The sequence below is a fragment of the Salmo trutta genome, chromosome 37 (assembly GCF_901001165.1).
Source record: "Salmo trutta chromosome 37, fSalTru1.1, whole genome shotgun sequence".
Lineage (NCBI taxonomy): Eukaryota > Metazoa > Chordata > Actinopteri > Salmoniformes > Salmonidae > Salmo > Salmo trutta.
This window is the reverse complement of record NC_042993.1, coordinates 8,117,645-8,132,835: the sequence shown is the minus strand read 5'-3', so window position 1 is coordinate 8,132,835 and position 15,191 is coordinate 8,117,645. Positions and strand designations below refer to the sequence as shown.

Sequence of the window (15,191 nt, the reverse complement as noted above, 5' to 3'; positions counted from 1 at the left end):
ATGGATTCAATTGAACTCAGTTCAAGGTCATGGTAATACAATATAAATGCTGGGGCTGTGCTTAATAGAAGCACTCATAGCTCTCTGCTAATATTTAATCCAACCCACCACTTGACTACTGCTCAGTGCTAGCCATTCATATCAGCTGAGAGCTGTCAACTTTGGCTGTGTGAGAGAGAGAGCAGAAACAGGTATGTAGGTAAAGTAAGGTGGGTGTGAGAAGATGGGGAGGGAGAGATGTGGAGGGAGAGAAGAAAGAGAAGGCGGGAGTGAAGGAATTTGTGAGGAACTGAACGCAGGGGAGGGCGGCGAAGGGGAGAGGGAGGAGTGCCGAGCAGAGAACAAGGTTACGCGTGAGAGCAGTCCAGAGAACGAAAGTAAGAAAGAGAGACAGAGGAGAGAGAGAGAGAGAGAATAGCAGGACAGGTACGATAGCGTGGATTATGGAGTTGAGAAGGTTTCAGTCCTACTTCACAAGTTAATTACCTGTTGCTCACTGGAGGAGAAGAAAGAACAAAGAAAAGTGGAGAACAAAGAGAGTAAACAATAAGGGCAACGGAGAGAGAGAGGCAGAGGGGAAAACCAGGGGTAGAGAGAGGAAAGGAGGTAGGGAAAGGGGGAACCAGGGGTAGAGAGAGGAAAGGAGGTAGGGAAAGGGGGAACCAGGGGTAGAGAGAGGAAAGGAGATAGGGAAAGGGGGAACCAGGGGTAGAGAGGGGGAACCAGGGGTAGAGAGAAAGGGAAGGACAACAGTTGAATGTTGACCGAGGGAGTGAGGATATTAATCGGGAGATAAGCAAAAAGGAGAGGGGGGGGGAAAAGAGAAAGTGTAGAAAAACGAATAGATACACATTGACAGAGTGGACTGGACTTCAATGAAGCACTGACATCAGCAAAATAAAGGGTGAGAGAGAAAGGAGGTCACTGCAGTCCGAAGTAGGTGCTGTGCACTGTAATTTCTTAAGCACGCTTACTATGCAACAGGAGAGTTAGGACAAGCAAAGACCGACAGACGTTCACTACACGATTGAACCATGTTGATGAAGGAGTATAGAATATGCATGCCACTAACTGTGGAAGAGGTAAGTGTGTGTACACTGGATAAGTGTGTGTTTGTCTTTGAACATGTATGTGTGTGTCGGGGGTCTGTGTGTTCGTGGCTTGGGGGGGGGTCTCTGTGTGCTTGTGTGATTGAATGTGTGTTTACTGTAGACCACTGTTGTAAAAATAAGGTGACAGCTTTTAATGTGATCTTGAAAATGTTAAAGTTGCTAGAATACACATGTAGAATCTTCATATGATCACCCTGTTGCAGGACAGCTTGTCGTGGATTTAAGGGTTTAATTTACGATAAATGTATCACCCATGACAAAAATGTCCCTTTATTGTAATCCATATAATAATTCAGATTTCCTGTTGCAGGATTATTTTCCTGCTGTAGCAAACTGGCTCAAATTAGGATCCTACATCTGTAACAACATTACGCACAGACATCCTGTAGTAGAGTAGTGTTGTTCATGTGGCTGGCACTCTGTATGGTTCTGCATGTACGTAACCTCAGCTGTTTCTCTCTCTCGCGCTCTCTCTTTCGCTTTTATTTATTTATTTTTTACCACACAAACAAGTTGGACTGGTTGAGGCTTACAAACTTCAACGAAGGCATTTGGCCTTGAGGTTAAAAACAAAGGACAGATTCCGCCAGGGAGTAAGAAGTGATGGGTGGACGAGGATTTAGGGGGAAGGTGCTCTAGAGTGCCTTCAAAGGGAAGGTCCTCATTCCCTCCAACCACCAGAACAAAGTATTTCTCCCTGTCATAGTGTTTAAGTCTGAGCTATCTGTTGGGAACAGTGTTATGTAGTTGGTTATTATTACAACATGCCATGCCGGAAACTTCCATTGATACTTAACTCTAAAACCAACTTTGGTCAGTTGTTAGACCACTTCTGTGATCTGGAAATGTGACAAACTTTAGAGTGAACTTTAAGATTACTAATGTTTTAGTGTTTGTAGAAGCTTTAGCTAGAAGGATCACAGGGTTTTTATGGATCAAAATGGGGCTTAGGTGGTGGGCCTGGCCAATGGTGCGGTGGCCGACCTAAATTGTTTGAGGACTTCCTGTTGGCCGCCATTTTAAAAGTACATTTCCTGCAATTCTGCCATGAGGCTGAGAGAGAAATTTGCATTTTTAAAGATAATTTCCTGCCATTCTAAACATGCTGCCATGGCTTATGCTATGTGATTGACTCTCAAATTATAACAAAGTCAATGGAGGCCCCATGCCATGACAAAAACACTCCTGAATGTATAATTTTGGGATTTTTAGATTATCCCGGACTTTCTATCTTTTATTTTGGTGACTGATGATCCTCAAAGATGATCGTATAAAAATATATAGGTCCGTTATGTTTTCTACATACTTTATATTTGGTTTGAGTCATTTTAAGTTTAAACTGACGTTTTTCCATCATTATTATTATTATTATTATTATTATTGTTATTTTATTTGTATATTTTTTTACTGTTTGGACATATGCAGCCCGAAAAAACACTTAGGAGACCTGCCCAAGACTTTTCTTTGCAGAAAAAACCCTGGATCAGTGTCTTGTGTGTATCTATCTGAAAATAGTCTCCGTAAAATCACACAGAACCCAACCCCACGGTGAGATCCATTCCACGTGTGGAACTCTGACTCTCACGGTCTGATGGGGAAGCGCATTAAGATTCCTATGCAGCTTTAGTGGGATCAGCTTATAGTTCCACATTCAAACCATAGCACTGTTTATGCAATGTCTGCACACACACACACACACACACACACACACACACACACTTCTAATTCTGAGGGGAGTGTAGCTGGTTGTACTAGTAGGTTGGTGGATTAAGACACAGGTACGTGTGTTTCATATTTAGTCAAAAGCTGGGGGACAAATTAAGACAGGTATGTGTGTGTGTTTCGTTTTTAGTCAAAGGGTGGGGCACATATTCACATAATATAGTTGCTGTCTCACTGCACTGTATGTTTCAGTCATCAGTACAACACATTAACCACAAAACTGTCACAGTGATCTGAAGTCAAAGAGAAACATAACGCTGTGTGGGCTTGTGTTGTTAGTCAAAGGGAGGTGACACATTCACATACAGAGTGGCCAGACCAGAGACATAGATATCCATTCACATAGAGTGGCCAGACCAGAGACATAGATATCCATTCACATACAGAGTGGCCAGACCAGAGACATAGATATCCATTCACATACAGAGTGGCCAGACCAGAGACATAGATATCCATTCACATAGAGAATGGCCAGACCAGAGACATAGATATCCATTCACATAGAGAATGGCCAGACCAGAGACATAGATATCCATTCACATAGAGAATGGCCAGACCAGAGACATAGATATCCATTCACATAGAGAATGGCCAGACCAGAGACATAGATATCCATTCACATACAGAGTGGCCAGACCAGAGACATAGATATCCATTCACATACAGAGTGGCCAGACCAGAGACATAGATATCCATTCACATACAGAGTGGCCAGACCAGAGACATAGATATCCATTCACATAGAGAATGGCCAGACCAGAGACATAGATATCCATTCACATAGAGAATGGCCAGACCAGAGACATAGATATCCATTCACATAGAGAATGGCCAGACCAGAGACATAGATATCCATTCACATACAGAGTGGCCAGAACAGAGACATAGATATCCATTCACATACAGAGTGGCCAGAACAGAGACATAGATATCCATTCACGTAGAGAATGGCCAGACCAGAGACATAGATATCCATTCACGTAGAGAATGGCCAGAACAGAGACATAGATATCCATTCACGTAGAGAATGGCCAGAACAGAGACATAGATATCCATTCACGTAGAGAATGGCCAGAACAGAGACATAGATATCCATTCACGTAGAGAATGGCCAGAACAGAGACATAGATATCCATTCACGTAGAGAATGGCCAGAACAGAGACATAGATATCCATTCACGTAGAGAATGGCCAGAACAGAGACATAGATAGACATGCAGTGATCTTAACATCTCTCTATAGGACAGGACTAGGTAAACACTGTCAATGACTGGTTCTGGGTTTCCCAACCCAAGTCTTATCACTGCCTTAAGGACTTGGACAAGTAACAGCTAGATACTACTGGTCTAAGGTCAGAGTTCAGGTGGGGTTCCATGCTTCAACAAACAAAGGAAAGGAGGGGTGCTCGACAACAATTACAAAAATATTTTAAATACATTTTTAAATCTACATTTTTTACATTTAACCTTTATTTATTTAGGCAACTCAGTTAAGAACAAATTCTTATTTACAATGAAGGCCTACCCCGGCAAAACCCTGGACGACGCTGGGCCAATTGTGCGCCGCCCTATGGGACTCCCAATCATGGCCGGATGTACAGTAATGCAGCCTGAATTCAAACCAGGGACTGCAGTGTCACCTCTTGCACTCAGATGCAGTGCCCTAGACCGCTGTGCCACTCGGGAGCCCAAGTAAAGGGCATACCAAGGAAAAACTTCCAAAATGACACATTTGAGGCAGAACATTTGAGGCAGCTCTCAACAAAAAAGTCAGAAATGTATTTATTTTAGCTTTAATCCATTCAGTACACAGGTGACTGACGTTTTCACACCAAGCTGATGGTCAGGGCATACACAGGAAGAAGTCAGCCTTTTCACTGATCTAAGGTTAGTTGTTCATTGATTCCCTAATGGATAAGGTTAGGGGTTTGGAGGAGGGTGAGCTGACCTTAGATATGTTCCCAAGAAAAGCTCACCGTGAGCAGTCCATAAAAGTGTCCGGTTTTATGATGAATTAACTGACTGCTATGTAAGTAAATATTTAATGTGTACGATCTACATTAATAGGAAGAAGGATGTGGTATTAAGACAGGACTGTGTGAATTGACTCTCTCTCTCTCTTCCCCCCCCAGTATAAGATTGGGCAGCTGTACATGATCAGTAAACACAGTAATGAGCAGAGCGGAGGAGGGGAGGGAGTGGAGGTGGTGAGGAACCAACCAGACACACATCCCCAACACGGCCTGGGACAGCTCACAGAGAAACGCATCTACCTCAATAGGTAACACACCCACATTAACGCTGTACCTCAAATCAAACTTTGTCACATGCGCCGAATACAACAGGTGTAGACCTTACAGTGAAATGCTTACTTCCAAACCCTTAACCAACAGTGCAGTTCAACAAAGAGTTAAGAAAATATTTAATAATAAACTAAAGTAAAAAATTATAAAAAGTAACACAATAAAATAACAATAACGAGGCTATATACAGGGGGTACCGGTACCGAGTGAGTGTGCGGGGGTACAGGTTAGAGGTCATTTTGTACATGTAGGTAGGGGTGAAGTGACTATTCATAGATGATAAACAGCAAGTAGCAGCAGTGTACAAAACAAATGGAGGGGGAGGTGTGTCAATGTAAATAGTCCGGTGGCCATTTGATAAATTCTTCAGCAGTCTTATGGCTTGGGGGTAGAAGCTGTTAAGGAGCCTTTTGGTCCCAGACTTGGCGCTCCGGTACCGCTTGCCGTGCGGTAGCAGAGAAAACAGTCTATGACTTGAGTGACTGGAGTCTCGGACAATTTTTTGGGCTTTCCTCTGACACCGCTTATTATATAGGTCCTGGGTGGCAGGAGGCTTTGGCCCCAGTGATGTACTGGGCCGTACGCATTACCCTCTGTAGCGCCTTACGGTCAGATACCGAGAAGTTGCCATACCAGGCGGTGATGCAACCGGTCAGGATGCTCTCGAGGGTGCAGCTGTACCTCACATATACACACACACACCGTACCTCACACACTCCTAGCACTGCTCAACCAAGAAATGATACCAGTATGCACGCACACACACACACACGTCTACTATCCCACACCCCCCCATGGCCTAGCCCTAGATCATACCGCACACATACATCTACTATCCCACACCCCCCTATGGCCTAGAACTATATCATACTGCACACATACATCTACTATCCCACATCCCCCCATGGCCTAGCCCTAGATCATACCGCACATATACATCTACTATCCCACATCCCCCCCCCATGGCCTAGCCCTAGATCATACCGCACACATACATCTACTATCCCACACCCCCCTATGGCCTAGAACTAGAGCATACCGCACACATACATCTACTATCCCACATCCCCCCTATGGGCTAACCCTAGATCATACTGCACACATACATCTACTATCCCACACCCCCTATGGCCTAGAACTAGATCATACCGCACACATACATCTACTATCCCACACTCCCTATGGCCTAGAACTAGATCATACCGCACACATACATCTACTATCCCACACCCCCCTATGGCCTAGAACTAGATCATACCGCACACATACATCTACTATCCCACACCCCCCCCCTATGGGCTAGCCCTAGATCATACCGCACATATACATCTACTATCCCACACCCCATATGGCCTAGAACTAGATCATACAGCACACATACATCTACTATCCCACACCCCCCTATGGCCTAGAACTAGATCATACCACACACATTCATCTACTATCCCACACCCCCCCTATGGCCTAGAACTAGATCATACATCTACTATCCCACACCCCCCTATGGGCTAACCCTAGATCATACCGCACACATACATCTACTATCCCACACCCCCTATGGCCTAGAACAAGATCATACCGCACACATTCATCTACTATCCCACACCCCCCCATGGCCTAGCCCTAGATCATACCGCACACATACATCTACTATCCCACACCCCCCCCTATGGCCCAGAACTAGATCATACCGCACACATACATCTACTATCCCACAGCCCCCCTATGGGCTAACCCTAGATCATACCGCACACATACATCTACTATCCCACCCCCCCTATGGCCTAGAACTAGATCATACCGCACACATACATCTACTATCCCACACCCCCCCTATGGCCTAGCCCTAGATCATACCGCAGACATACATCTACTATCCCACACCCCCCCTATGGGCTAACCCTAGATCATACCGCACACATACATCTACTATCCCACATCCCCCCTATGGCCTAGAACTAGATCATATCGCACACATACATCTACTATCCCACATCCCCCCCCTATGGCCAAGCCATAGATCATACCACACACATACATCTACTATTCCCCCCCCCCCCCCCATGGCCAAGCCCTAGATCATACCGCACACATACATCTACTATCCCACACACCCCCCCCTATGGCCTAGAACAAGATCATATCGCACACATACATCTACTTCAGCGACGATAACAGTACATTCCTCCCCTCTGTCTGTCTCTCTCTCTGACAGTAAACTGCCATCCTGGGTGAGTGTGTTTGTCCCCAGGGTCTTCTATGTGACAGAGAAGGCCTGGAACTTCTACCCTTACACCATCACAGGTCTGACAACACTATTCTATCCACCACATACACAGCCGTTTCACCTGCTACCAACCTGTTCTTCCTATAGGGTCAACATTGAACATAGGAAGTGACTGTTTCCTTGTCTGCACTTAGATTAAAACACAATCTGCTTATCTAGACCCGATTTACTTTAAACATCTTTCATTCCACATGTTTTGAAATGTGTGTGTGTGTCGTGTGTCACTAATGATGTTCCTCTCTATCCGTATGGAACTTCTGTGGTGTGTGCTACAGAGTACTCAGTAAGTATTCACACATAATTTGCATGAGGCATGCAGTAGAGCTCATCCCTCTCCAAATGTCTGTGTACATAACCTCATCTGTCTACTCCTCTCTCTGCCCTCCTTCCTTCTCTCCTCTTCCTTCTCTCCCCCTCCCTCCCTCTTTCTCTCTCCCCCTCCTTCCTTTTCTCTCTCCCCCTCCTTCCTTTTCTCTCTCCCTCCCTCCTTCTCTCCATTCACATCCATCCGTCATCTACTGTAGGTCTCCTTCCTTCCCAAGTTCAGCATCCGTATTGAGACCAGGTTTGAGAACAACAATGGTGACAACAATAATGTGAGTATGACTGAAGGAGAGAGAGAAGGAAGGGTGGGAGGGTGAGAGACTGAAAGAAGGGTGGGAGAGGGACTGAAGGAAGGGTGGGAGAGGGAGAGAGAGAAGGGGGGGAGTGAGAGACTGAAGGAAGGGTGGGAGAGGGAGGGAGAGAAATTTTAATCTTCTCTGCAGTGTAAGGAGAATGTTCATCAAATTGATGTGGCCATTATAAGGAAAACAAGCAAAGCCCCGAATGCAATAGCGGCAGATCTATTAGCCATCCACTGTGTTCGTATGAGAGGGAGAAAGAAGAGTACATGCTTGTATTACAGGCTTATTTCACCACCTTTTCTGGCCTTGACACGGAATTCCGACACACAAACACAATTCTGAGCTGGTTTATCCCTACAGCGTGCCCCTGTCATTTTGGGATAGAAACCTGGGAACAAGACTGAACTCATCTGGCTGTTGGTTGTTAGTGTGTTTATCCAGAAATGTGGCAAAGCTTGTTTCAACCTTCTCCCAGCTACAGGTTACATGTGTTCATTTTAGCAGAAACACACGCACGCGAGCGCACACAGACACACACACATTAATGAACACATGCTCCCACACACACCACACCCATACATACACCTCTATTACAACACACAACAACATAGAAGACATCTAAAGAGCCCAAAAGCACAACCAAACAGAGGAATATCAGCAGGTTTAAAGGATGAGGTAAAACAATGCTTTTGACATGGAAAAATGGGAACTGTGACAAGTGTCAACAGTCAGACAGATGGACAATAGATACCTTATACGAGAGAACAGGTTCTTAAACACAAGATACACGGCATAATAGGATCTGAAACACAGCTGATTATCTGGCTGTGGGTTTGTCTCCCTGCTCTTCTCTTTGTTAAATACCAGCAGAGGAATGAACATCTTCAAAGACAAGGGGACAGAACAGAGAACTGACTTTTCTCTCTCTTTCTTTGATAAGTGTCTCGTTCTCTCTCTCCTCTTTCACTCCCGCTAGTCCATCCTCCCCTGCTCCCTCTCTGCTTGTCTCTCTCTTTCTCTGTGATTTAGTGTGCTCCCTCTCTTGATCTCCCTTACCCCCTTCTCTCTCCCTCTCTCTCTGTCTCTGTCTCTGTCTGTGTGTAGTGTTTTGCTGTAGTGTAATGATTTGCTCAAAGCCCGAGGGTGGAGTATTATGATGGGTGATATGTTGTGTGACCTCACTATTACGTCTATTTCCTCATCTACTAGTCCCTGGCTCCAGTGTGTGTGTGTGTGTGTGTGTGTGTGTGTGTCAGTCTATTTCTGGGTGACCTCCCCCTCTGCTCGGTTGCAGGTATTTGGAGACAGGCCCACCCCTGCAGAGAGCGTGAGCCACCTGGATATCCTCATTGACCCCATCCCTGACAAACACTACAAGGAGACAGAGGTACTAGCGTGTACACACACATTTCCTCCTCCTGACTTCCGCAGTTCCAGTAACTTCAGAAACAAAGGTCAATCAGCAAGACACATAGCTGAAAACACACACACACTTACTATCTCACGCAGAGGAAGATGTACTGTAGATAAACACAAACATAAATACAGACACTTGTACAATCTATGCATCTTGGGCCCCAGATGCCTATCATCTTGAATCATTCATAGATTATATGTGAGGTATTGAGCAACAGCCTGCTCACACAGGCCTGCACAAACGCACACGCACACACACACTCCCACACACTCGCCCTCCCCCCCTACACACCGGCCAGCGATTTAGCTCAGTCAGCAGGTAATGTGCACTTTGTCTCTGTAGGACCTGAGTCGCTGGGTGTCTGAGAAGACGGGCCGAGGCCCCCTGGTGGAAGGGTGGCGTAAGGACAGCACCCCCATCATGTGCTCCTATAAGAGGGTGCAGTGCAGTTTCGAAGTCTACGGCTTCCAGGGCAAGACTGAGGACTTCATACACAGGGTGAGAGGAAACTACATTTACCATCATGCATCAGATGAGAACCTGATAAAGACCTAAGGGTCAAAATGTTGTTTAAGGAAACACATTTGACAGCATAGATTGCGTGTGGGGAATCTTTTCTTTTTCCTCAACATATACACTGACCTCCAGCAGCACCTGTTGAAAGCCTTTGGATGTGTTTCTTTGATGTAAGAAATGTATTTTCTCTGACGTGTATGATTTGGCAGAACATCCAGGACATCCTACTGGTGGGACACAGACAGGCTGTGGCCTGGACAGACGAATGGCACGGTCAGTAGAGGACATGGTTATAATGCCTTATAACCTATAGAGCATGATTATAATAGGACATGGTTGTAATGCATTATATTATAGAACATGTTTATAATGCATTATATTATAGAACATGGTTGTAATGCAATACATTATAGAACATGTTATAATGCATCATAAAGTATAGGACATGATTATAATAGGGCATGGTTATAATGCTTCATAACATATAGAACATGTTTATAATAGGGCATGGTTTTAATGCTTTATAACATATAGAACATGATTATAATAGGACCATGGTTATAATGCATTATAACATATAGGACATGGTTTTAATGCTCTATAACATATAGAACATGTTTATAATGCTCTATAACATATAGGATGATGATGATGATGATAATAATAGGACATGTTATAATGCTTTATATTATAGAACATGGTTATAATGCTTTATAGCATATAGGACATTATAATAGAACATTGTTTTAATGCTCTATAACATATAAGACATGATTATAATGCTCTATAACATATAGGACATGATAATAATAGAACATGGTTATAATGCCTTATAACAAATGGGACATGATAATAATAGGACATGGTTATAGTGCATTATACTACGTCGTAATTAATGCTTTTCAATGTGCTGTTGACTGTTGCTGTATGTTTTTGTTCGGACATGCTTTAAATGCATTGATGTACATGGTTATAATGCATTATGATACACATGTCACATGGTTATAATGCATTATGATACACACGTTACATAGATATTATAATCTCATCCGACTGTGCTTTTCCCTACAGGGATGAGTTTGGAGGATGTGAGAGAGTATGAGCGACAGATACAGGAACAGACCAACAGCAAACTCAAATCAACCCAGAACAACAACACAGGTAATTATTAGAGCTGGGATGATAAACGGAAAATGATCGACACCGATCACTTATCCAAGGCATTTTGCTGATATCATTCATTATGATAAGTACTCTAGAGAAATGTTACGTTTGAAATTAAATGCGTTTGCAAATATGGGTGATTGTTAATTGGATAATTGATGGCTTCAACCACAACTAGTATTTTAAAGGATAAAAACTGCAGTTCACATTAATGTTAGAAACTTATCGTTCTATTTATCATTATATCTATACAGGCAATTTATTGCTATATGGATTTTTGCTCGTATCACCCAGCTGTAGTAACTACTAGTCTACTACTGTACTATTCTATATCATATTTTAATAGAGAGGGAGGAGAAAAAGAGGGGGGTGTGGGGGAAGAGAGAAGGTAAAGTGGAGAAAAAGGACAGTGATAGAAGAAAGAATGGGTGGATGGAAGAGGGGGAGAAGAGTAAGGGAAGAGGAGAGAGCATAGGGGAACATTGAGAAAGTGGGTGAGAAGGGGAGGGAGAAAGTGCAAGGATGGGTGAAAAGTGAGAGAGGGGGAGGGGGAAGAGCGTGGAGAGAAAGACAGAAAGATCATTGAGAGTGAGAACCAGAGGTAAGAGAGCAAAGAAGCAAAATAGGAAAGGAAGCTCAGTGAGAGCAGAGGAGAGGGAGCCCAACAGGGAGAAACATTGCCTGGAGACTCAAACTGAATACTTCCTCTGCTCTATGTTAGCTACATACTTCAGTCTGAGACTGCAGTCATTGAAGTTAGTTTGGGGTGACGTCTAAATGAGGGGTGTTTTACAAAACAGCCCTCATTACAAGCAATCAGCGATTGGATAGTCTCTAACCAATCAGAGTATCAAAGCCAATGACTAATTTTCTAAACGCTGATTTGCCCACCTGTGTTCTGGCTCAACCCATCAGTTTCTGGGACCAATCAGAACTGTTAGAATATGTTTGTGTTCTAGAAATCGTTGGGTAGGTACTCAGATCCAGACTCATTGCAGAGAAGAAACTAATGTCCGTGGGTGGGCCATATCGTTTGGCTGGAACAAGGAGTTTGGGTAGCTATTGCAGCACTTACTGCAAATGTCAGCCCTAGTGGGTGTGTGTGTGTGTGTGGTCACTCTGCCCCCTGCTGGTGAGTCATGAGAAGTTTGGCCGGCTGCTGCTGCTGAACGATATCAAGGGCAGCAGCCACAGTATGGCCCATAGAATGTTTGTGTGGTATGCGAGACAGGAGGCTGAAGTGGATTTGCAGTCATTGCTCACTCTCTCTCTGCTGCAACTCGCTGCGCTGTCCTGAGCACCTACAGGCCAGAACATGCTACTGCAGGAGCCGAGCAGATTTTACACTAAAACATTTCATGCCATTCATCTTTCGAAAACAAAAAGTGTATTTGAATTTTTATTAGGGGTGTGTGTGAACAGTGAAGGGATGTGTATTTGAATAATTTAACCCCTCAACCCCCCCCCCCCCGCTTCCCCCTTCGTTCCCTTCATTCCCACTGCCTCTCTCTTTCTCATCTGCAGCAGCCCCTCGTCCGGCATACTCGCGCTCTATGTCCGTCACAGATGAGCGCTCTCTGAAGAAGATGGGAGTGAAGACTATGGACATGTCAGACCCCTCCACCTCCACACTGCCTCATAGCACTGTCCGCCTTAATTCCACCCCCGAGTAACACACACACGTTCATACTGATGCATCAGTTCCTGCCTGCTTAAACCCCTCCATGACAGTAACTACACTGCAGCAGTTCCTGCCTGCTTAAACCCCTCCATGACAGTAACTACACTGCAGCAGTTCCTGCCTGCTTAAACCCCTCCATGACAGTAACTACACTGCAGCAGTTCCTGCCTGCTTAAACCCCTCCATGACAGTAACTACACTGCAGCAGTTCCTGCCTGCTTAAACCCCTCCATGACAGTAACTACACTGCAGCAGTTCCTGCCTGCTTAAACCCCTCCATGACAGTAACTACACTGCAGCAGTTCCTGCCTGCTTAAACCCCTCCATGACAGTAACTACACTGCAGCAGTTCCTGCCTGCTTAAACCCCTCCATGACAGTAACTACACTGCAGCAGTTCCTGCCTGCTTAAACCCCTCCATGACAGTAACTACACTGCAGCATTTCCTGCCTGCTTAAACCCCTCCATGACAGTAACTACACTGCAGCAGTTCCTTTTTTTTACGGCCGTCCACCACAAACACATTTAACCAATAACGCTACACTGTCCACAGAAGCAGCACTTAGAGCACTCAGGTCCTACCCCTTTCTCCAGCTGTAACTATATAACCCAACCCCCTGTCCTACCCCTTTCTCCAGCTGTAACTATATAACCCTAACCCCTGTCCTACCCCTTTCTCCAGCTGTAACTATATAACCCTAACCCCTGTCCTACCCCTTTCTCCAGCTGTAACTATATAACCCAACCCCCTGTCCTACCCCTTTCTCCAGCCGTAACTATATAACCTTAACCCCTGTCCTACCCCTTTCTCCAGCTGTAACTATATAACCCAACCCCCTGTCCTACCCCTTTCTCCAGCTGTAACTATATAACCCTAACCCCTGTCCTACCCCTTTCTCCAGCTGTAACTATATAACCCTAACCCCTGTCCTACCCCTTTCCCCAGCTGTAACTATGTAACCCTAACCCCTGTCCTACCCCTTTCTCCAGCTGTAACTATATAACCCAACCCCCTGTCCTACCCCTTTCTCCAGCTGTAACTATATAACCCAACCCCCTGTCCTACCCCTTTCTCCAGCTGTAACTATATAACCCTAACCCCTGTCCTACCCCTTTCTCCAGCTGTAACTATATAACCCTAACCCCCTGTCCTACCCCTTTCTCCAGCTGTAACTATATAACCCAACCCCCTGTCCTACCCCTTTCTCCAGCTGTAACTATATAACCCTAACCCCTGTCCTACCCCTTTCCCCAGCTGTAACTATATAACCCTAACCCCTGTCCTACCCCTTTCTCCAGCAGTAACTATATAACCCTAACCCCTGTCCTACCCCTTTCTCCAGCTGTAACTATATAACCCTAACCCTGTCCTACCCCTTTCTCCAGCTGTAACTATATAACCCTAACCCCTGTCCTACCCCTTTCTCCAGCTGTAACTATATAACCCCAACCCCCTTTCCTACCCCTTTCTCCAGCTGTAACTATATAACCCAACCCCCTGTCCTACCCCTTTCTCCAGCTGTAACTATATAACCCTAACCCCTGTCCTACCCCTTTCTCCAGCTGTAACTATATAACCCTAACCCCCTGTCCTACCCCTTTCTCCAGCTGTAACTATATAACCCAACCCCCTGTCCTACCCCTTTCTCCAGCTGTAACTATATAACCCTAACCCCTGTCCTACCCCTTTCTCCAGCTGTAACTATATAACCCTAACCCCTGTCCTACCCCTTTCTCCAGTTGTAACTATATAACCCTAACCCCTGTCCTACCCCTTTCTCCAGCAGTAACTATATAACCCTAACCCCTGTCCTACCCCTTTCTCCAGCAGTAACTATATAACCCTAACCCCTGTCCTACCCCTTTCTCCAGCTGTAACTATATAACCCTAACCCCTGTCCTACCCCTTTCTCCAGCAGTAACTATATAACCCTAACCCCTGTCCTACCCCTTTCCCCAGCTGTAACTATATAACCCTAACCCCTGTTCTACCCCTTTCTCCAGCTGTAACTATATAACCCTAACCCCCTGTCCTACCCCTTTCTCCAGCAGTAACTATATAACCCTAACCCCCTGTCCTACCCCTTTCTCCAGCAGTAACTATATAACCCTAACCCCCTGTCCTACCCCTTTCCCCAGCTGTAACTATATAACCCAACCCCCTGTCCTACCCCTTTCTCCAGCTGTAACTATATAACCCTAACCCCTGTCCTACCCCTTTCTCCAGCTGTAACTATATAACCCTAACCCCTGTCCTACCCCTTTCCCAGCTGTAACTATATAACCCTAACCCCTGTCCTACCCCTTTCTCCAGCTGTAACTATATAACCCTAACCCCTGTCCTACCCCTTTCTCCAGCTGTAA

General features: G+C 45.0%; 1 protein-coding gene across 3 annotated transcripts; it reads left to right on the top strand.

Moving 5' to 3' along the window:
- The first annotated feature begins 711 nt into the window (after nt 1–711).
- LOC115176383 (cytoplasmic phosphatidylinositol transfer protein 1) lies at nt 712–13,445 on the top strand. 3 transcript variants are annotated; one of them, XM_029736384.1, is made up of 10 exons: nt 712–904; nt 4,966–5,114; nt 7,352–7,440; nt 7,699–7,706; nt 7,948–8,019; nt 9,344–9,436; nt 9,809–9,964; nt 10,192–10,255; nt 11,054–11,143; nt 12,671–13,445. In XM_029736384.1, the coding sequence occupies exons 2-10, from the start codon at nt 4,987–4,989 to the stop codon at nt 12,817–12,819; spliced, it is 849 nt and encodes a 282-aa protein (XP_029592244.1). In that variant the 5' UTR covers nt 712–904; nt 4,966–4,986; the 3' UTR covers nt 12,820–13,445. The 3 variants fall into 3 exon arrangements, with proteins under 3 accessions (XP_029592244.1, XP_029592243.1, XP_029592241.1); XM_029736383.1 differs by having other exon boundaries at nt 712–1,082; nt 12,674–13,445; XM_029736381.1 differs by having other exon boundaries at nt 712–1,082.
- The last annotated feature ends 1,746 nt before the right edge of the window (nt 13,446–15,191 follow it).